The 21100-nt window shown below is 51.6% G+C and overlaps 1 protein-coding gene across 1 annotated transcript in view; it reads left to right on the forward strand.

Moving 5' to 3' along the window:
* Nucleotides 1-21100, forward strand: part of SIM2 (SIM bHLH transcription factor 2) — a 51575-nt gene that overhangs the window by 26856 nt on the left and 3619 nt on the right. Inside the window, exons 7-9 of the mRNA XM_027548775.1 lie at nucleotides 6668-6774; nucleotides 18964-19111; nucleotides 20509-20677. Of these exons, the coding sequence (XP_027404576.1) occupies nucleotides 6668-6774; nucleotides 18964-19111; nucleotides 20509-20677 (424 nt within the window). The remainder of the gene's footprint in view (nucleotides 1-6667; nucleotides 6775-18963; nucleotides 19112-20508; nucleotides 20678-21100) is intronic.

Below are 21100 nucleotides of genomic sequence, written 5' to 3' on the forward strand. Positions count from 1 at the left end.
AGTGAAGAATTGAAAGAATTAGTATCAGCCTTAATATTCAGGAGTGACTGGCTTCTCCAGCTTATAGGTACTTGTTTTTTTGTTTATATTTTCATTATCTCACTGGAGTTTGAACTGGAAGTACGTGTTGTAGGCAACAGCCTTTTCTGCAGGCCCGCAATGTCAGGATTCTGCCTCATATCTCCGTCAAGTTGGTAGGACATTAAAACAAACAGAAAGTTTCCACTCTGAGTGGTGTGTGTTGCGGGAGGCCTTCCAGCGCCAGCTGGCGGGAAGCCAGGCTCTGACGGTCACCACAGGACGGGGCAGCAGGCAGAGAGGTGGCCTTCGCCTGGGGAAGAGCTTTGGGCTCAGCTCCACAGGCAGCTTTCGGGGCCTGGGCTGGGAGGCCATCTCCAGTGGATGGGGAGGGGGCACTGCAGCCCCCAGACTGTTTGCCACTGGGCAAAGCCCAGCGATTTGAGAATCTCTTCTCAGAGAGAGGAGGGAAGGTGGACGGGGCAGAGGCACTGACCTGTTGTCTTGCTCGGCCTGGGGGAGCCTGCTGGCAGGGGGAGGCCTGAGGGGGACACTCCCTGGGCTTCCATTTTCTTCATTCACTCGGCTGCCCACGGGGCTGTTAAGGAAAGATGAAACTAGATGGTAGATGGGAAGTGTTTGTAAAAGGAAAAAATCTGATATACCTGCAAGGTGAGTCATCTTGCTTCCTGGCCTTTTAGATACCTCGGCTGTACAGACAGGAACAAGTGGTCAGAGACCCCACTCCTGACTTTTGGTGTGTGTAGCTGAGCTTTCTTGGAGAAAAATTAATATATATGTATATACACTTACGGCACTAGTGTATATATGCACATATGGTAATAGTGGTGAAGATCCCGCCTGCCATGCAGGAGACATAAGAGATATGGGTTTGATCCCTGGATCAGGAAGATCCCCTGGAGGAGGGCATGGCAACCCACTGTAGTATTCTTATCTGGAGAATCCCATGGACAGAGGAGCCTGGCAGGTGACAGTCCATAGGGTTGCAGAGTCAGACCCAACTGAAGTGACTTAGCAAGCAGGCATGCACATATATGTATGTGTATATAAATACACATATGTATAGCACATTTTCCCTGTATGTCTTGAAGCTAGGATTTATTGATTTTTTCCACTTCTTTTTTTAAAAGATTTGTTAAAATTTACAGCAGTTGTAGCGCACAGGCTTAGTAGCCCTGAGACGTGTGGGATCTTCCCAAACCAGGGATCGAACCCATGTCCCCTGCATTGGCAGGCAGATTCTTAACCACTGGACCACCAGGGAGGTCTTTTTTCCACTTTTAAAACATTGCAGTAAAATATACATAACATAAACTTGATCATTTTACCCATTCATGGAATAAAAGTAAACTTACTTGGCTAAGGATGGGAGATGAAGACATTAATTAGTTTAGTTACTCATAAATGCATCTCAGAACCACTCAGAGGTAGAGGCATGGCAAGGCATGGCCTTACAAAGTCGTCATCATGCTCCCAGAAACTCTAAGCCAAAGAGGAAACAACTCCTTGGGGGAAGGATGCCGGCGGGATGCTGCCCGGGGATGTTTCCCTGCAGTAAAGATGGGAGCACCTGCAGGGGAGGAGCCAGGCGTGGGGTAGACAGCACCACCCACAGTGACAGAGCAGCTCTCTCTAGACTTAGGAACCACTTCTAAAAGGGACTTCCTTCCCTGGTGGTCCGGTGATTAAGATTCCATGCTCCCAATGCAGGGGGTATGGATTCGATTCCTAGTTAGAAAACTAATATCCTTGCATTCTGCAAAACATAGCCAAAAAGACCAAAAAAAAGTGGACTGCAAGAAAATCCACTGGCTGTGTTTATTATTGTAGAAATTTGGGAGAATATGACAGGTTTCTCCTTTGTTTTGTCTCCCACTTTTAGCCATCCTGGGGAAGGCCTCTGAAGCTCAGTGAATTCTCTAGAAGAGGAAAGAGGGGTGTTTCCCCAGAGGAGAGAGTTCGGGTCTTCTCGAGCTGTTCCATCCACACAGCTCTGACACGGGAGGGACAAAGGGAAGGCTTTATGGAAGAGGGTGTGCGACCTTAGCTCAGAGGCCGGCTTCCTCCCGAAGGGACCTCAGATGCGAGTTTTCCTCTGCTTTGGGGTGTGAGGGCCAGGCCCCTGAGTGGGTTGAAAGCAAGGGGGTCATACCAAGGAAGACTTCCTGTCTCTATAGGAAGCTCTTCTTGCCAAGTACAAGGAAACGTCTAGCAAAGCCTTGAGGTGCTTCTGAACCCCAGCCACCCAGGAGGTCCTTAAGATGGTCTGAAATTTGCCGGGAAATTCTTCACACTCTGGCCTTCAGGTGGTTGTAGCAGTTGAAAGGCCACTGGGCCGGGGGACAGAGGAGCCGGCCCAGTGCTGGGTGGGCAGCAGAATGGCCTGGTGGTGTGACGTCACTTCCTACATCCAAACCCCAGAAGCCACAGACAGGGGTTGGCCTGAAGCCCAGTAGCTCTAAAGTCACAAGGGCCAGGGTGGTGGGCCTCTTGGAGGGGGCCCAGCCGCCCCCCACCCACCCACCCAGCATAATCCCAGAGAAAACTGAACTCGACAAAACCTGAAATTCGGTTCATAGGGGTTTTGTGGTATTTCACTTTGAAACTGTAGCTGGTGCTTTTGCTAAGGATGGGTGAACCCGACGATGTTTGGGGTTTGGCAAATCCCCCTGACAGGTCTTCAGACACTAGAGGGTTGGAAAAAACCAAGAAGGCATGCTGCCAAAGCCTTCCCTTCCCTTTAATTTTTTAAAGCCAGCGTGTACTTTGATGAGAAACTTAATACATGTGTTTCTGATTCATTTACACGTTCGGGACCGTTGTTCTGAAACTTTACGTCTAACGGGTCTGGGAATCCTCTTTCATCCCCACACGGTAGAGATGTCTGGTTTTCTTCTTGGGTGGGGGGGAGCCAGACGTCTCAATTTTCCTGCCACACAGAGGCAGACTCCAGTGGGGCCTGAAGTTCTAGGTGGCCCTCGGACAGGTCCCCCGGGCCCTGAGAGGCTCTGGCTTGTGCAAATTCCCTTTCTACCCACCTCGAGCCCCATCTCCTTCCTGCCCTGGAGGAACACCATGGAAATGTGTACACCAAATAGTGAATGATTCCAGGGAAATATGAGGCTCACAGAGATTTACGACCCGAAGCCCATGCAGAGCTCAACAGAAAGGGGAGCGGGTTAGGGAATGAAAGTGAGGTCAAATTTCCCCATTTAATTTACAACTAGCGTTTCAGATCCGGGCCAGCAGGGCCCCCAGTCCGTGCCACCCTCAGTCCCCACTTACTTCTCCCCGTGGCCCCACCGCCCTTGGAATCTCCTCTCGTCCCCTTCTTTCATCTGTTCTTGAATATCTGTCACCAAGATGTTGGGGCCACCTCCTCCTGGGACGTGGTTCCCAACACAGTTGCTCAAGGCCTGGGAGTCAATATCACAGCCACATGCAGTTCTTACCTGCGAGTGGAGCCATCCATGTGCTAGTGATGATGCCATCGTGGGAGCTGGGAACTACTCTTCTTCAAAGAGCTAAAGTGGGAAATCAGTATGCCTGAGGCTTAATGAAAATAAGAACAAAGTAGGGGCGTATAAGCACCAGGAGAGTGTTTTCATGTCCACGGTGAGCTTAAGGCTTGCTTTCAGTCACAACAGTTTGGGATATTGTTTTACTATTTCTGGGGGCTCTAAGACAGTCCTCCATTGATAAAGAGGCCTCAGTGTCTCCATTATTCCCCATATCTCATCCATCGGAATCACCCCATCATAGCATTATCACCCTGAGACCAGCTGTGCCAGTTAACTGTCCAGTGTGGACGGGAGGGTTACAGGTTTGCACATGCAATAGGCGAGATGTGAAATCAACCCAAGTGTCCATCATTAGGTGAAAGGATAAACAAAATGTAGTGTCTACATAAAGTAGAATGTTACACAACCATTAAAAGGAATGACATTCTGATAGATGCTATGGCAGGAATGAACCGTGAAAGCATGTTAAGTGAAAAAGAAGCCAGAAGCAAAAGGTCAAATATTATATCCCTCCTCTTAGATGAAATTTCTAGAGTAGACAAATACACAGAGATAGAAAGTAGAAGAGAAATTGCCAGGGACTTGGGGAGGGGAAGGGGGGAATCGTTGTTTAATGGATACAGTTTCTGTTCTGGGTGGTGAAAAGTTCTGGAAGTGGAAGTGGTGATGGTCATTGTGAATTGTACCCTTTAATATGGTTAAAATGGTAGATTTTATGTTGTGCATATTTTAACTACAAGGATTTTTAAAGGATTCACAGTAATTTTTAAAACGTTCTCTTTCCCAAAAGCCCTAGCGAGAGGACATTTTCTCACCTTGGCAGCTTCTCCTGATATTAGTAACAAGTTCACTCTTTTTTAAAAAAATATATATATATTTATTTATTAATGTATTTATCCATTTGGCTGCACCAGGTCTTAGTTGTGGCACGTGGGATCTAGTTCCCTGACCCCGGATGGAACCCAGGCTCCTTGCATTTGGGAGTGCAGTGGTTAGCCACTGGACCATGAGGGAAGTACCAACAAGTTCACTGTTAAACATCCTCTGATAAGCTTTACTCTGAAAACGGATACAGTCTTCAGTTCAGTTCAGTCGCTCAGTCGTGTCCGACTCTTTGGGACCCCATGAATCACAGCACACCAGGCCTCCCTGTCCATCACCAACTCCCAGAGTTCACTCAAACTCATGTCCATCGAGTCAGTGATGCCATCCAGCCATCTCATCCTCTGTCATCCCCTTCTCCTCCTGCCCCCAATCCCTCCCAGCATCAGACTTTTCCAATGAGTCAACACTTCGCATGAGGTGGCCAGAGTACTAGAGCTTCAGCTTTAGCATCATTCCTTCCAAAGAAATCCCAGGGCTGATCACCTTCAGAATGGACTGGTTGGATCTCCTTGCAGTCCAAGGGACTCTCAAGAGTCTTCTCCAACACCACAGTTCAAAAGCATCAATTCTTCGGCACTCAGCCTTCTTCACAGTCCAACTCTCACATCCATACATGACCACAGGAAAAACCATAGCCTTGACTAGACGAACCTTTGTTGGCAAAGTAATGTCTCTGCTTTTCAATATGCTATCTAGGTTGGTCATAACTTTTCTTCCAAGGAGTAAGCGTCTTTTAATTTCATGGCTGCAGTCACCATCTGCAGTGATTTTGGAGCCCAGAAAAATAAAGTCTGACACTGTTTCCACTGTTCCTGCTTCTATTTGCCATGAAGTGATGGGACCAGATGCCATGATCTTCGTTTTCCGAATGTTGAGCTTTAAGTCAACTTTTTCACTCTCCACTTTGACTTTCATCAAGAGGCTCTTTAGTTCCTCTTCACTTTCTGCCATAAGGGTGGTGTCATCTGCATATCTGAGGTTATTGATATTTCTCCCAGCAATCTTGATTCCAGCTTGTGCTTCTTCCAGCCCAGCGTTTCTCATGATGTACTCTGCATATAAGTTAAATAAGCAGGGTGACAATATGCAGCCTTGACGTACTCCTTTTCCTATTTGGAACCAGTCTGTTGTTCCATGTCCAGTTCTAACTGTTGCTTCCTAACCTGCATACAGGTTTCTCAAGAGGCAGATCAGGTGGTCTGGTATTCCCATATCTTTCAGAATTTTCCACAGTTTGTTGTGATCCACACAAAGGCTTTGGCATAGTCAGTAAAGCAGAAATAGATGTTTTTCTGGAATTCTCTTGCTTTTTCGATGACCCAGCAATTTCGATGATGTTGGCAATTTGATCTCTGGTTCCTCTGCCTTTTCTAAAACCAGCTTGAACATCTGGAAGTTCACAGTTCACGTATTGCTGAAGCCTGGCTTGGAGAATTCTGATCGTTACTTTGCTAGCGTGTGAGATGAGTGCAATTGTGCAGTAGTTTGAGCATTCTTTGGCATTGCCTTTCTTTGGGATTAGAATGAAAACTGACCTTTTCCAGTCCTGTGGCCACTGCTGAGTTTTGATACAGTTTTAAGTCATTCCAAATCTTTTTTTTTTTTTTTAGCACCTCCTGCAGTTGCTTGCTTAAGACTGTTATTGAAACTCTTAAATATTCTACAGATTTCAGAAAATAACTCCTTTTTTATAATTTTATTTATTTTTATTTTTGTCTGCTCTGGGTCTTTGTTGCTGCATGGGCTTTTCTCTCATTGTGGCAGGTGGGAGCTGGTCTTCATTGTGGTGCACAGGCTTGGGCTCCAGGCATGCAGGCTTCAGTCCTTGCGGCTCTCAAACTCTAGTGCACAGGCTCAACAGTTGTGGTGCACAGGCTTAGTTCCTCAGAGACATGTGGGACCTTCCCACATGGGACCAGGGATTGAACCCATGTCTCCTACCTTGGCAGGCAGATTCCTATCCACTGAGCCACCAGCAAAGCCCCCAAACCTTCTTCTAACTAGTAGTTTCAGAAGGACATTCCTGCTCATGAAGAGTGTGGCATCCTGCAGCAGGCTGGAGTTCATAGACTTCCTTCCTGTAAAGAAGATCATACTTAGTTTCCAACATCAACAACTTCACCAAGCCGTTTCAAATGATTGGTTGGCAAAACTGACATTAGTGTAAATGAAAGGCAATCTCAGGGCTGTATAACTCATCGGGAGCTGCCGTCCTCCCCTAGGGTGACGGAGCTGACCGGGTACGAGCCTCAGGACCTGATTGAGAAGACCCTGTACCATCACGTGCACGGCTGTGACGTCTTCCACCTCCGCTACGCGCACCACCTCCGTGAGTACCACGTCACCCTGGCCGGGAGCCCTGGCAGCTGGGAAGGGGCGCCACACAGTGGGGACGGTACCCGGGCAGCCAGGAGGGGGCGCCACAGAGTCCGGAAGGTGCCCTGGTTTGCTGCAGTGACTCCCCATCCCGTACACACGGATCTGAGGCCTCAGATCTGTCTCTGGGCAGCCCTGGATTTCAGCACAGCCCCTTGTCAGCTCTCAAACATCTAAGGAATCCCTGGCAGGTGTGGGATGGCTGCTGGAGTATGGATGTGGAACCTCAATTGCTCTGGATGGCCATCTGGATGCCAGTTATGGATAACAACCAAAGCAGAACTGATCACTTACAGGGAACTTACTACCATCCAGCTCTAGTTTAAGGGATTAAATACGTTACCAAGCCAGTGAGGGAGGTTCTTATGTGCGTGATCCTCCTTTTACTGTTGAGAACATTGAGGTTCAGAGAGGTTGCCCATGGTCACACAGCAAAGAGGGGGCAGAGCTGGGTGCTGAATCCAGCGAATTTGGTCTCCAATGGCTGGGAAGCTCAGGGAGACCACAGGTTCCTAGGATGGGAGAAATTCATATGGAAAGAGAAAATAAACAGTACTTCATTTGCAAATGGAGGCGGTTTGGGGACCATACAATGGGAGGGTGGGGGCGCTATTCACTTAAATGTCTAGACAAGTATCGCTTTCTTTTCTAGAATCCAAATTGAGGCAGCAGATAACTGGGATGGAGTAGAATACCTTATCCCCCCAGTGTCTAGCCCTGCCACGCTGATGGCCGGTTCAGAGGTGCTTGTTCGTGGGGGTGAAGAGGGCTGGGGAAGCCAGAGATGCTGTGACACGGCCCCAATGGCACATCCTGTTTCTTGCTGTGTGAGGAGGACTGAGAGGTGTCAGAGGACAGGTTGCTGGGGTGGGCCGGAGGTGGACGGTGGGTCTAGGGGCTGCCTGGCCATTTGGTGACAACTGGGACCTGGTCAGCCCGGCAAATGCTAGGGTGTCGCTGTTCTTTTGTCCTGAGTCACTCAGGGCAGAGACGCGTGATGACCGGGACATTGGCTGGGCAGACCCGTCGCTTCTTCCTGTTCGTCGTTAAGTCACGTGGAAAGAACTCTACCTGCTCAGAGACACGGAACTGTGAGCAGGCTTTTCTTTATTTTAGTACAAATGGCCAATCATGCTCTCGTATAAACACCCCTGACCTTCTTAAAGCCCGGCTTGGTAGGAAGCAGCTGCCTAATATTGGGATGGGTTTTTAGGTCGGAGTCACTGATTCAGGAGCCAGATGGCTTCCTTGTGCAAACAGGGTGGGAAGTGTCCATTACAGAGTGAGATCTTTGAGGGCCTGTACGGGCAGGCAGTAGAGGGGAGCAGTGGGGAGTATGTGCTCTGGAGCAAGGAGAGTGGACTGGGACGTGGAAGACAGTGTGCACCACGAAGCAGTCTAGAAGGGAGGACAGCTGGGGACAGGGGACCAAAGGGGAGCGTTCACACCTCCACACCGCCCCACTGACCATTGTCGGGATATCCGAGGGGAAGCCCCAGCCCTGGGGTTCCCAGCCCCATCTCCCTGAGACAGGAGGGCTTGGGAGCCTCTCTCTGCAGCATAGGAGTTAACAGTAAATCCTTGAATTACATGGAGGGAGAGTTGTTCCCCAAAGAGTGGAAGCAAGTTGGGAAATCTGACCTGGAAATGCAGAGAGAGGAAGCTAACAGAATTAAAAGTCTTTGTTTTAAATACCATTTTTTAATATCTCTCACACTGCCTAGCTAACAGAGGGGAGCAGGGGATTTTTCAGGCAGAATAAATTCAACTCGGGCTTTGGAAACTGGCCATGGTGGTGGCCAGTAGGAGGCTCCCAGGTTCCCCAATGTGGACCGAATGCGTTTCACCTATCGAACCTGAGGGCCATTGGGCCAGGTGGGCCGGGTGGGCCAGGAGGTGGAGAGGCCTGTGGGTGGGACTGGCCCCCCCTGGGCCTGTTGGGCACTCTGGTCTTCAGTGGTTCTAACCACTCGATGGGTCTCCAGCATGTCCACCAGGAGCCCCTGGTCTTCCCCAGCTCATGTGACTTCCCAGAACCGGAAGAGGGTGTGTTTGTGAGGTCTCCTGCGATTCACGTGATGAGTTCACCTTCCTTCATTTGGAATGGGGATTTCCAGACCTTGCGGTTATCAAAGGGACCCTGAGAGGGAAGGTGCACCCAGGCATCTCAGAGACACGCAGAAAAGGTGGAGGGTTTACATACCAGAGGGAGAACGGCTTTCTTTCCCAAATGAGCTGTAGAATTGGTCAATCAAAGACGGAGAACAGCGGTATTGACAGTGATTGCTGTGTGACTCCGACCTTCACTGTGGCCGAGAAGCCTCTGCAGAGGCAGGAGGCCCAGAGCAGGGGGCAGCGGGCCCCGGGGTGGACGGGTGTGGCCTCAGATCCAACCCGGCTCCCCTCCACCAGCTTCCCTGCACCCCATATCAGTGTGTCAGCAAAGTGGCAGCCCAGGCTCCTACCCACACACGGGGCAAAGGTGGGTCTCAGCCTTGGCTCCAGCCTTGGGACCCACCCCCCTCCAGACGCCCCCTCCCAGCAGCCAGGACACCACCCTGAAGGTCACTGACCCTCAGAGCTGGAGCTTTGGATGAGGAACGCGATGATGGTCCTCAACCGGGGCAGGTGTTTGGAGGCAGGTCTTCGTAGAGCTCGGGCGATGCTGAACGTGTGGTCCCCGAGGCCTCGCTCTCTTTCCTGGGCTTCCTGTTCCCACCTCTCCACCCCCAGGAAGGCTTGGCGTTGCCTTACCTTCCTTAAACTCCAGAAGCTGAGTTAGGTCCAAGGGCAGCAGGTTATCTAGACGGTCGCCGAAGCAGGGTAGTGAGTGGGAAGGACCTGCGGAAGGGAGGGAGCCCCTGAGGGAGGCAGCATGTCAGCCGGCGTTGCTGACGGGCCCTCCATGCCCCGGGGACCCTAAGCCGGGCAGGACCCCTGCCCCTGGTGGGTGCTGAGGGGAGAGGGGGTGCAGGTACTTACACCCCGGCAGGCATCAGCCAGGCACTCTTGGGATGTCGAGTCTGCCTGCTTATCTGTCCTCTGTCAGCATGGGCTCGGCCTAAGAAGGGCCAGGAGTGGGGGGTCTGGGAGGAGGGGAGGGGGGTCTGGGGAGTAGGGGGGACCACCAGGGAGGAAGAGGGGGGTCTCTGGGAGTTTCTGGTGCGTCGGCCCACGTGACGGTCCTCTCTCCACAGCGTCTACTCAGCTGCCCCACTCCCTGGCCTCATGGCCCTCTCTCCGCAAGCTGCCCTCGCTTCCTGCGCAGGCCGGTCTCCTCGCTCACTCTCTCTCTCTGTCTCTGTCTGTCTGTCTGTCTGTCTCTCTCTCTCGGGGGGACAGGCCCTTACCGCCCCAGGTCCCCGTCAGGTGGGGGAGTGTTCTCCACACACGAGCTCCCGAGGCCAGGCTGAGGCGCGCCACCCCTGGGCCCGGGCTCGGGGAGGTGCCCCTGGGCTGGGCTGGGCTCTTTCTGACGGCTTGCCCTCCTCTCGGCTCCCGCATGGACTGCATGAGTCAGCCCTGACAGAACTCCGCCGACTGGGCGAGGAGCCGCACAAGAGTGTTTTCTCACTGAGCTGGAGGCCAGAAGTCAAGGTCGGGGGTCACGGGGCTGGGTTCTGTCCTCTCTCCTTGGCGTGTGGATGCTCGGACGTTTTCTCCCTATGTCCTCCTCCTGCGTCTGGGTCGCTTTCTCCTCTCTTCTTTCTGAGGACCTGGTCCCATGGGGTCAGGCTCTCCCATGTGACTTCATGTTGTCCGATCACCTCTTTAAAGGCCCTGTCTCCAGACAGTCATGTTTGTGATGCTGGGGTTGGGATGTCAACATGTGAACTTGTCAGTCAGGGGGACACAATTCAGCCCATGAAAAGGGCTTCTTTTCAGTGTCTCTGTGTCCTCGCCTGGGGGGTGGGCACAGTCCTGTTCCCACTGGACACCCTGGCTTGGGGAGGACAGGAGAGGAGACGGAGGAGGTGGGACGCGTCCCTTCACCAGGTGACATTTTGGTCGTGTCTCCGGCCGCTCTGGTGGCTCAGCGGCCCAGCCGACCTCCCGCCCTGCAGGGTCCCCACGAGTCCCCATGATGGCCCCTGGGGATGGGGCTTCGGGTCCTTCAGTCCAGCCACACCCAGAGCTGCCCTGGGGGCTGCCTGGGACCTGGGCGGCCACTCGGCTTTGGCTGCTTCTCCCCTAGCCGCCGTAGCTGAACGCGGCCACAGTGACCCTCTCGCTGGGCCCCTCAGGCCTCCAAGGCCCCTGGGGGAGCCGCTTCCTGTGAGATGCACGGACCTTCTGTCTTTGCAGTTCATGAGGTAATTCAGCTTGGGAAGAAAATTAACAGCTGTGGACACCCAGGACCAAAGGAGGTCACCCTCTGGTTCTCCCAGGTCAAGCTGTCTCCTCCATACTGCGATCCGAAACCGAGGAGCCAGGCGCAGGGCTCTGCTAGAGGCCTGATCGGACGTCATGAACGGAGGCTCTAGAGGACCGTGGTCAGCCATACGGTTTTCACACATTCTTCAAAATATTATCTTAACCGGGAGCAGGAGTCCACAGTCTGAAGAAAGCACAGCCCCTAAAGACAGAATCAACGCCTTCCAGAAACACAGCCTTGCGAGGAGTAGCAGGGCTGGCCAGTGTGGTTCTGGGGAGCTCGGCCTTCCAGAGGGCCTGAGACAAGGGGGCAGGGATGGCCCCAGCACCTCACGGCACTTCAGCCTGTGGTCAGTGGGGTCCTGGGCATTCCCAGCTGAGCTTTCCAAGGGAGACTGTGCCAGTGCTCCCCCTAGAACATTCTGTGAGGGGGTCCTCTAGGGCAGGGGTCCCCAACCTCTGTGATCTAATGCCTGATGATCTGAGGTGGAGCTGATGTAATAAAAATAGAAATAAAGTGCACAATAAATGTGATATACTTGAATCATCACAAAATCATCTCCTCCACTCCGCCTCAGTTTGTGGAAAAAATGTCTTCCACAAAACTGGTCCCTGATGCTCAAAGGTTGGGGACCGCTGTTCCAGGGGCTTCTCTGGGAAATGTCTTGGGCCCTCCTGGCTCGTTCCCCTCACTGCCTCCTGGTGGCTGAGGGGCAGTCCTGCAGCCCCATTACAGGGCCGTGGGGACAGGCTCCCCAGCTGGAGCTTGCCCCCTTGCTGCCTTCGTGAAGCATTTGGGGACTCTTTCTTGTATGTGGGGGGCTTGACCTGCAGGTCCTGGAGGTGGGCAGGGGGCAGCCTGGTGCACAGGTGGGGCAGGGATCAATACTGGTAGACCCGAAGGTGTGTGTCAAGGGACACTGAGCAGAGTTCTTGTGGACACAGTGTTTAGGACGAACCTAATGTCTGCATAGCTGTTCATCCAAAGTAGTGGAGAATCTCACCTACTTCCCTAGGGAGGCGCCTGTCCAGAGTGGGCCAAGCCCCAATGCCAAAGAGAACACAGGCTGTGTCCAACCATCAAAACATTTCAGTGTTCCGAAAAGGCTTTGAAGCCTTAACACGTGGAACATATTTCAAGCAACTGTCATAACAAAATTATAAAGCCTTTGACCGTGTGGATCACAACATATTGTGGAAAATTCTTCAAGTGATGGGAATACCAGACCACCTGGCCTGCCTCCTGCATACAGAGAAATCTGTATGCAGGTCAAGAAGCAACAGTTAGAACTGGACAAGGAACAACAGACTGGTTCCAAATCGGGAAAGGAATACGTCAAGGCTGTATAGCGTCACCCTGCTTATTTAACTTCTATGCAGAGTACATCATGAGAAACGCTGGGCTGGATGAAGCACAAGCTGGAATCAAAATTGCCAGGAGAAATATCATAACTTCACATATGCAGATGACACCACCCTTATGGCAGAAAGCGAAGAACTAAAGAGCCTTTTGATGAAAGTGAAAGAGGAGAGTGAAAAAGTTGGCTTAAAGCTCAACATTCAGAAAACTAAGATCATGGCATCTGGTCCCATCACTTCATGGCAGATAGATGGGCAAACAATGGAAACAGTGACAGACTTTATTTTGGGGGGATCCAAAATCATTGCAGATGATGACTGCAGCCATGAAATTAAAATATGCTTGCTCCTTGGAAGAAAAGTTATGACCAACCTAGACAGCATATTAAAAAGCAGAGACATTACTTTACCAACAAAGGTCCATCTAGTCAAGGCTATGGTTTTTCCAGTAGTCATCTGTGGATGTGACAGTTGGACTATAAAGAAAGCTGAGTGCCAAAGAATTGATGCTTTTGAACTGTGGTTTTGGAGAAGACTCTTGAGAGTGGCTTGGACTGCAAGGAGATCCAATTAGTCAATACTAAAGGAAATCAGTCCTGAATATTCATTGGAAGCTGAAACTCCAATATTTTGGCCACCTGGTGCGAAGAACTGACTCATTGGAAAAGACCCTGATGCTGGGAAAGATTGAAGGCAGGAGGAGAAGAGGATGACAGAGGATGAGATGGTTGGATAGCATCACTGACTTGATGGACATGAGTTTGAGCAAGCTGCAGGGAGTTGGTGATCCACAGGGAAGCCTGGCATACTGCAGTCCATGGGGTCGCAATGGGTTGGACACGACTGAGCGGCTGAACTGAGATAAGGCAACTGGTGTAGACCTGTGGAGAACACACTAAATGACACACAAGAGTCATAGACTCAAATGCAGGCATGTAACATGAATGTATGAACGGGCTCAGGGAAAGAGAGTGGAGCTTATGGTCAACTGGAGAACATATGACCCCCCCAAGGGTGTTCTGGTCGTAACGGCAACTCTGTGCCACCAACATAGCGTGTCTGTGGACACGTGTCCATGGGATGTCAGCTGGTCTTCAGATAGAAGATACACTTGAGGGCTTCCCTGGTGGCTCAGTGGTAAAGAATCCCATCCGCCAGTGCAGGAGACACAGGTTCGATCCCTGATCTGGGAAGATCCCTTAATTGCTGTGGAGCAGTGAAGCCTTCGTGCCACAACTTCTGCGCCTATCCTCTGGAGCTTGCAAGCCGTAACTGCTGAAGCCTTCGAGCTCTAGAACCCATGCTCTGCAACAAGAGAACCCGCTGCAGTGAGAGGCCTGCACGCCACCACCGGAGAGTAGCCACATGTAGAGAAAAGCCCGCACTGCCACAAAGATCCAACGCGGCCAAAAAACACATAAATAAAACTGGTTTTACACTTAAAGGAGTACTCCAATTTCCAGTGAGGACTTTAGATTGATGTTCCGGGGAGATTGGCTTCTGCTGCTGGCTTCTCTGGCCTCTGGACTGAAACGGACAACGGAGCTTAACTCACACACAGATCCCTTCCATATGCTGCCCTCCAAGCAGAGTCTGGAGGTTGAAGCAGCTCTGCCTTGCTGACGAAGGTGTGGGGAGCCCATGCCTTAACTGGGAGCCATGAGCCAGGAAACAGGAAGTAATCTAGAAAGCACAGTGCCGTCTACATGCCGCCCTGCCCCCCGGGAGCAGTTTCGGGTGTTTATAGGTGTGACCCGACGGGTCTGTGGAGCCTGTCCTCTGTGCTGTCTCACTGTGCAGATGTTGCATGGTGTGGCCTTCTGGAAGTTCCTCCCGCCGCCCGCCCCCTGCCCCCTGAACTTTACAGATCTTCTTACCAACCAGACTGCCTCCAGCAGCAGGTGTAGAGCAGTGGGGTGTTGGGGGGCATGTGAGCACACCGAGACCCGCTCCCCTAAGGACCACGTGGCTTGTCCTCAGTCTTGCCATCTGCAGTCTCCCTGGGGCCCCATTGGCAGCAGAGACTGAGAGTCCAGAAGAACACGGGGACCGCACTTACATCTTCCCCACGGGGGTGGTTTAGTCTTCCGTGGCAGCAGTAAAAAGTGAAAGTGGTAGTGACTCCGTCGTGTCCCACTCTTTGTGACCCCATGGACTGGGGCCCGCCAGGCTCCTCTGTCCACGGGATTTCACAGGCAAGAATACCGGGGTGGATTGCCATTTCTTTTTCCAAGGGATCTCCCCACCCAGGGATCGAAACCGAGTCTACCGCATTGCGGCCGTAACCAAACAGCAAAACCGAGTAGCATGAAGTAACAGAAACGTCTTGCCTCACAGTCCTGGAGGCCAGAAGTCCCACGTCACGGCGTCGGCAGGGCCGGCTTTCCTCTGGAGCTTCTGGGGTCAGAGCCTTCCTGCCTCCTCCAGGTTTTGGTGGCTGCTGGCATCCCTGGCTGGTGGCCTCCTACTCCGTCCTCTGCCTTCGTCTCCCTCTGTGGGTCTGTGTCTTGTCCTTACTGTCTCCTACAGGGACACGTTATTAAATTTACTGCCCTCCTCCTAATCCAGAATGATAACATCCTTAAGATCCTTATTTACATCTACAAAGACGCTTTTCCCAGGTATGAGTCACATTCACAGGTTCTTGAATTTAGAATATAGAATATATCTTTTTAAGGGGATGCTATTCAACCCATGACAGGTGGTAAAGTGAAGTGAAAGTCCCACTCAGTCGTGTCTGAGTCTTCTCGACCCTGTGGACTATAGTCCACCAGGCTCCTCTGTACGTGGAATGCTCCAGGCCAGAATACCGGAGTGGGTAGCTGTTCCCTTCTCCAGCAGATCTTCCCAACCCAGGAATTGAACTGGGGCCTCCTGCACTGCAGGCAGATTCTTTACCAGCTGAGCCACCAGGGAAGCCCACAGTGTCACTGGCATCCTTTTAGCTCTTAAAATTCAAAACAGAAATGGAACTTATGCTTGTGGCCAAAGTTTACTTTCCTTCCAGAGGCCAGCTCATTGACCTGGCTCTGCCTCCAGGGAAAATTCTGGAAGCAGGAGGAGTTCTGGAGGAACCAGGAAGGCTATCTGTCTTTCTGGATAGAGCATTTGTGGAACCGAAAGTTCTATTCCTAAGTGGCCTTGGAAAACCGTGACCATTGGCTCTCATCTGGACATGGGTCTCCTGATGTGGGAGACACTGCAGCCCAGATGGAGGGGCAGCTGAAGGCTTTGGGGACATCTCCCCCCGACCCCCACGAACCACCACAGTTAGCAGGGCCTTACGCCATAGCCCTCACCTGGGCAACTGTCATATGGCTGATGCAGTCCGACAGATTAGATGAGGAGCTCCAACAAACCAGGAACGTTGTAACTAAGTATCTAGGATTTCAACTTATATCAATATGTTGATTATCAGCATGAGTCACAGAGAAGAAAAAAAATTTTTTTTTTTAAACATATACCTATGTTTGTTTGGTCTCTGTACCTAAGTTTAATCTTAGCAGAATCAGGAAGGGTCAGAGCTAATAAAACAGCTGCAAATTCTGCCGTTTGAATCCTCATCTAAAACAGTTGGGATAAATATTCTAATATTCATTGTATCTAGCTTAAGGTGATTATGAGGAGATTTTTAGGAATATTGTAAGGATTAAGGGGAAGCCTAAAGTATAAGATAAGAAAAAGGAAAAGTATACTGTCATAGTCCCAGGGGCTTTATAGATACTGCAAGGAATAGATTTCAAAGCCAAAGAGATTAACGAGCGTTTCAGTTGAAGAAGGAATGACACCTCAGGAAATCCACAGACAGGCCCTCAGTTTGACCCTGTGGCCTCTCTTTGGGGGGCCATGAACAAATTGTTAACTGAGTTTCCTCTGTGCTTTGGCTCACACCCATCCCTGTAAGTAGCTTTGCAGAACCTTTGAAAGGCCCACTGCCCCATCCTGCCTCAGCAGGCCTGGAGAAACGAGAGTCAGAGCACCTGGCTTGGGCCTCAGCCATGCTCTCAAGCTGTGTTAGCCCTGGTTTCCTGGTGATGCCCACCTGCCATGGTGTAGGGGAATAAATGAGGCAGTGCATGAGAAAATGAGCTGGAACTAGAAACCTTGTATTTTGTTCTTCAAATAGTAACCCTTTGGACTTCCCTGGAAGTCCAGTGGCTAAGACTCCACACTTCCACTGCAGGGGGCATAGGTTCAGTCCCTGATCTGGGAACTAAGATTCCCTGTGCCCAGCCCCAAAATAAAAACATAAAAAAGCGATCCTCAGAAAGAAGCGCTGGAAAGACTCTCTTCTTACCTACTACCTTGGGCTGTACTCTTCAGCGTGGGATCTTGTTCCTGCCCACTGAGCCCACTGAGGTGCAGACATTAAGCCCGGGAGGGAAAGAGTTGGCCTCTGTGCTATACCAGAGCTCAGCCTCGGCTTCTGGGCCGGACGGTGGTTACTCGTTTGTCCCTGGCTTCATCCCTAAGGAGTGGGGATACTCATAGACCTTGTATTTTCACTTCCCACTCCCACACAGACTGTTTGCCTACATGAAAAATAAGTTTTCCTTCTGTTTTTAAAACTTAACACCCCGTGCTTGTTGGAAATTTAGAGAATCAGGAAGAGAAAATGAAAATTGCCTGTAATTGTATCAGTCTGATAAGTGCGAGCTGGTATGTACAGAGCCCTTCACGCACGTCTGCCATGGTTCTAAATCTTCATGTAGATGCTCTAACCCTCACAGCACCCAGTGGGGTAGGAACTGTGACTGTCTTTCTGTTGCTGCTGCTGCTGCTGCTAAGTCACTTCAGTCGTGTCTGACTCTGTGCGACCCCATAGACGGCAGCCCACCAGGCTCCCCCATCCCTGGGATTCTCCAGGCAAGAACACTGGAGTGGGTTGCCATTTCCTTCTCCAGTGCATGAAAATGAAAGTGAAGTTGCTCGGTCGTGTCTGACTCTTCGAGACCCCATGGACTGCAGCCCACCAGGCTCCTCCATCCATGGGATTTTCCAGGCAAGAGTACTGGAGTGGGGTGCCATTGCCTTCTCCTGTGACAACCAGGGTAACTCAGGGAGTTAGTAACTTGCTCAGGATCATACAGTTAGCTGTGTGTGAGTGTGTGCACATACTTTTTCATAATTAGAATTATACTCTATGCAGTTCTGAGTCTTGTCTTTTCTTTATTTAACATTATATCATACATATTCCCTATCACATGATAAATTCTTACCCATCATCATTTGGCTGTGTCTTTGGGTCTCCCATTGCGGTACACGGGCTTAGTTGCCCCAAGGCATGTAGGGTCTTAGTTCCCCGACCAGGGATCGAACCCATAATCCACTGCATTGGAAGGCAGATTATTAACCACTGAACCACCAGGGAAGTTCCCTCAGTCATCATTCTAATGGCTGCTTGGTACTCCACAATTTATTTATCCTCCTCCCTGTTATCAGAGAGTTACCTCTCTCTCCCTTTTCTCCTGAAATCTAAGCAGGACTACAAGGGATCTCTGGGCCCTTGAGTCTTTGCCACGGGAACCTCACTGATTCCTCTCCCCCCTGACCCCCACAGCCCCGCCTCCCTGCACCCCTGAAGGCCCTGCGGAGAACCAGTGCAGTGTAGGAGTCCCTGGAGGCTTGACAAGTGGTTCTCCAGCAGTCCAGAGTCTGCAGCCTTGCGGAGAAGATGGGTCCACAGGCCCAATTTTCAGCAACTTCATAGCCGTGTAGGGGTCTCTCCTATCTGAGCAACATGGGAAATTCATGGGCCGAGGGAGAACTAGGGTTAACGTGCGTGCTTGCTCAGTCGCGTCCCACTCTCTGCAGCCATGTGGACTGGCTCCCCTGTCTATGGGATTTCCCAGGCAGGAATACTGGAAAGTATAAATGGCAATAGACTAACAGACAGAGCACACCCTGTGCACACACACAAGTTCTGGGGAGCAGCGAAGATCCCTTTCTTGAACGCACTTAACTTACTGCTGTGTTTAAATAACTACATCACTCCCCATTCCTTATACCTATTAAGAGTTCCAGGGATTTTAGCATAATTATGGCATTTTGGAAACTAAAAAGCAAAACCAGTTTTATCCCTCTGCCAGGTGACAGTGTTGTCTGGGGACTGATGCTTCTCCCGGTGAAAGCAGTTAAATTAGAGCTCTTCACACGGGAGGGGCTCCGTGGGCCCCATAAAATTGGAAGCGAAAACCCTGCGTGTGTGCGTGTGTGTGTGTGGGAGTGCACGCACACGCGCATGCATCCTCCTTTGGAGAAAGCTCACACCCTTTGTCAAGTTCTCAAAGGTGTCCTCGGCCCCAGAAAGGTCTGGAACCGGAGCTCGAGGTCGTCCGCGGGGGGCAGCCTCTGCACGGGCGGGTCCGGCTAACCGTCCCTCGGGACTCCTGTCCCCTTGTGCTTGCAGTGCTGGTGAAGGGCCAGGTCACCACCAAGTACTACCGGCTGCTGTCCAAGCTGGGCGGCTGGGTGTGGGTGCAGAGCTACGCCACCGTCGTGCACAACAGCCGCTCGTCCCGGCCGCACTGCATCGTGAGTGTCAATTATGTCCTCACGTAAGTCAGACGTATTTGTTTCTCTCCTTGCTCTCTCCTTCCAACCGCCCTACCCGCCGCCACCCCATCCTGCATCCAATCGGTCCTATACGCTCCATCTCTCCCTCCCTGTCTCTTTCTGGAACTGTTCATTTGTCTCCTGCTCTGTTCTATTGGACAGTCTGGTTGTCTGGGAGGTTCTGAACGATTTTTGTGTCAGCATCGAGGGCAGCGGTGGGAACATGCTCCTGCCCTGGACACAGCGGCCCCGGGTGCGGGGATGTGAGCGGCAGAGGGCGAGCAGGCGATGCCACCCTATCTTGAACACGACAGAAAGGGGGTGCACATCCCAGACCGAGAATACAAAGATAACACTCTCTGGGACCACTAACATTCGGGCCATCATGCTTGCTCCTCCCACTTTTTCCATGTCTGCCTATACAGCCTGTCGTAAATGGTAATGAATATTTACTGCCTTTAAGTCCTCAGAAGTTAAGTTCAGTGGCAGTTAAGACCGTTAGAAGCCACAGGACACAAGTCTACCTGGAACCAAATATTACTTCTGCCCGCCATGCTGTTACGTGCTATATCTCTTTGTACCCAGCTCTGACCTTGAGCTCCATGTTCCCCCAGACACAGCCTGCACGGGGTCCTCTCGTGTCTTTCTGTCTGATGCAGTGAGGTTTGGGGCTCTCTGTTCTTTCACAGAATGATTGTCAGGTTGCTTGGGGTTTGGGCGAGGGGAGTGTTGGGAGGTGGGTGTTTGGTTTTTTTTTGTTTGTTTGTTTTTTTGAGGCAGAGTGATTTTAGCAGAACTGTAGGGAAGAAAGCATTTTGGTCCCGTGATGATTCTTCCTGAGCCAACTTGCATGGGCTGGGGCTGGTCCTTGGGGCAACTTCCCCTCCCATGAGTGTGCCAGTGCCTGGCTGGCTCTTCAGGGCAGAAATGGGTCCCAAATGTGGAAGTGGACGAGGCTAGAAGCCAGGCTCCGGGACCCTCAAGGGACCCCTATTTACCTCCCTGGTGCTAAATAGGGAAGCAGCCGGGCCACAGACACTCAGTTGATCACGAGCGGTTTCTGCCTTTTCCTTGTTGCCCTGACATCCTGCCTCGTGGTGCATGGTGTCCCCAGGAAACGTGCCTGGGGGCCCCGTTAGGTGGGAGAGAGCTATTCCATGCTCCCTGTCTTCCTGCCACGGAACACCGGGCTCGCTCAGCATCTCCTGGGGTCTCCAAACCCGAGGCTGCAGGTGGCTTTTTACAATGAGGGGAGGGGGGCCACCCCTCAAAGCCCAGCACATCCGCTTAGTGCAGTGACACGAAGGAGCTTCTCAAATGAACTCGCCCCAGGAACGGGCCTGGGAGGGCGTCCCTCCTCGCGGCCCATGGACATGACCTGTCCCGTCTGGCTCCTCAGGGACATCGAGTACAAGGAATTGCAGCTGTCCCTGGACCAGGTGTCCACGTCCAAGTCCCAGGACTCCTGGAGGACCGCCTTGCCTACCTCACAAGAAACTAGGAAGTTAGCTAAGCCCAAAAACACGAAGATGAAGACGAAGCTGAGAGCAAACCCTTACCCCGCACAGGTAACAGCCACCACCCGCCAGGGCTCGGGGCACCTGAATGAAGTGTGAGGCCTCGGCCGCGTTCAGGGGTCTCTCTGCCTGGGAGTTTCTCTGGGGGAGGCAAAGTCCCTCTGGCCGTCCTGCCCCCAGGGTAGAGAGTCGGCCTGGGGGACACAGGCCAAGCTGATGGCCAGGTGAGTGAGTCAGATCTTGGAGACAGAAGACTCCCTCAGAGAGGCTGATCAGAGTCCGTGCAGTCGGGGCTCAGGACTCTGGGGCCCCATGTTTCCAGAGCGTTTTTGTCTGGAATGGAAACACTTCCATCTCTTTTTTTAAAAAAGGCTTTTGCAAGCTCTCCGAAGGTGCAAGTGGCTTGTGTTGTCACTTGGGGGTGAGGCGATCTCTTTCCACGCGGGGTGGGGGTAGTAGGGGGTTCCCCGGAGG

This window comes from Bos indicus x Bos taurus, chromosome 1 (genome assembly GCF_003369695.1).
Source record: "Bos indicus x Bos taurus breed Angus x Brahman F1 hybrid chromosome 1, Bos_hybrid_MaternalHap_v2.0, whole genome shotgun sequence".
Taxonomy (NCBI): domain Eukaryota; kingdom Metazoa; phylum Chordata; class Mammalia; order Artiodactyla; family Bovidae; genus Bos; species Bos indicus x Bos taurus.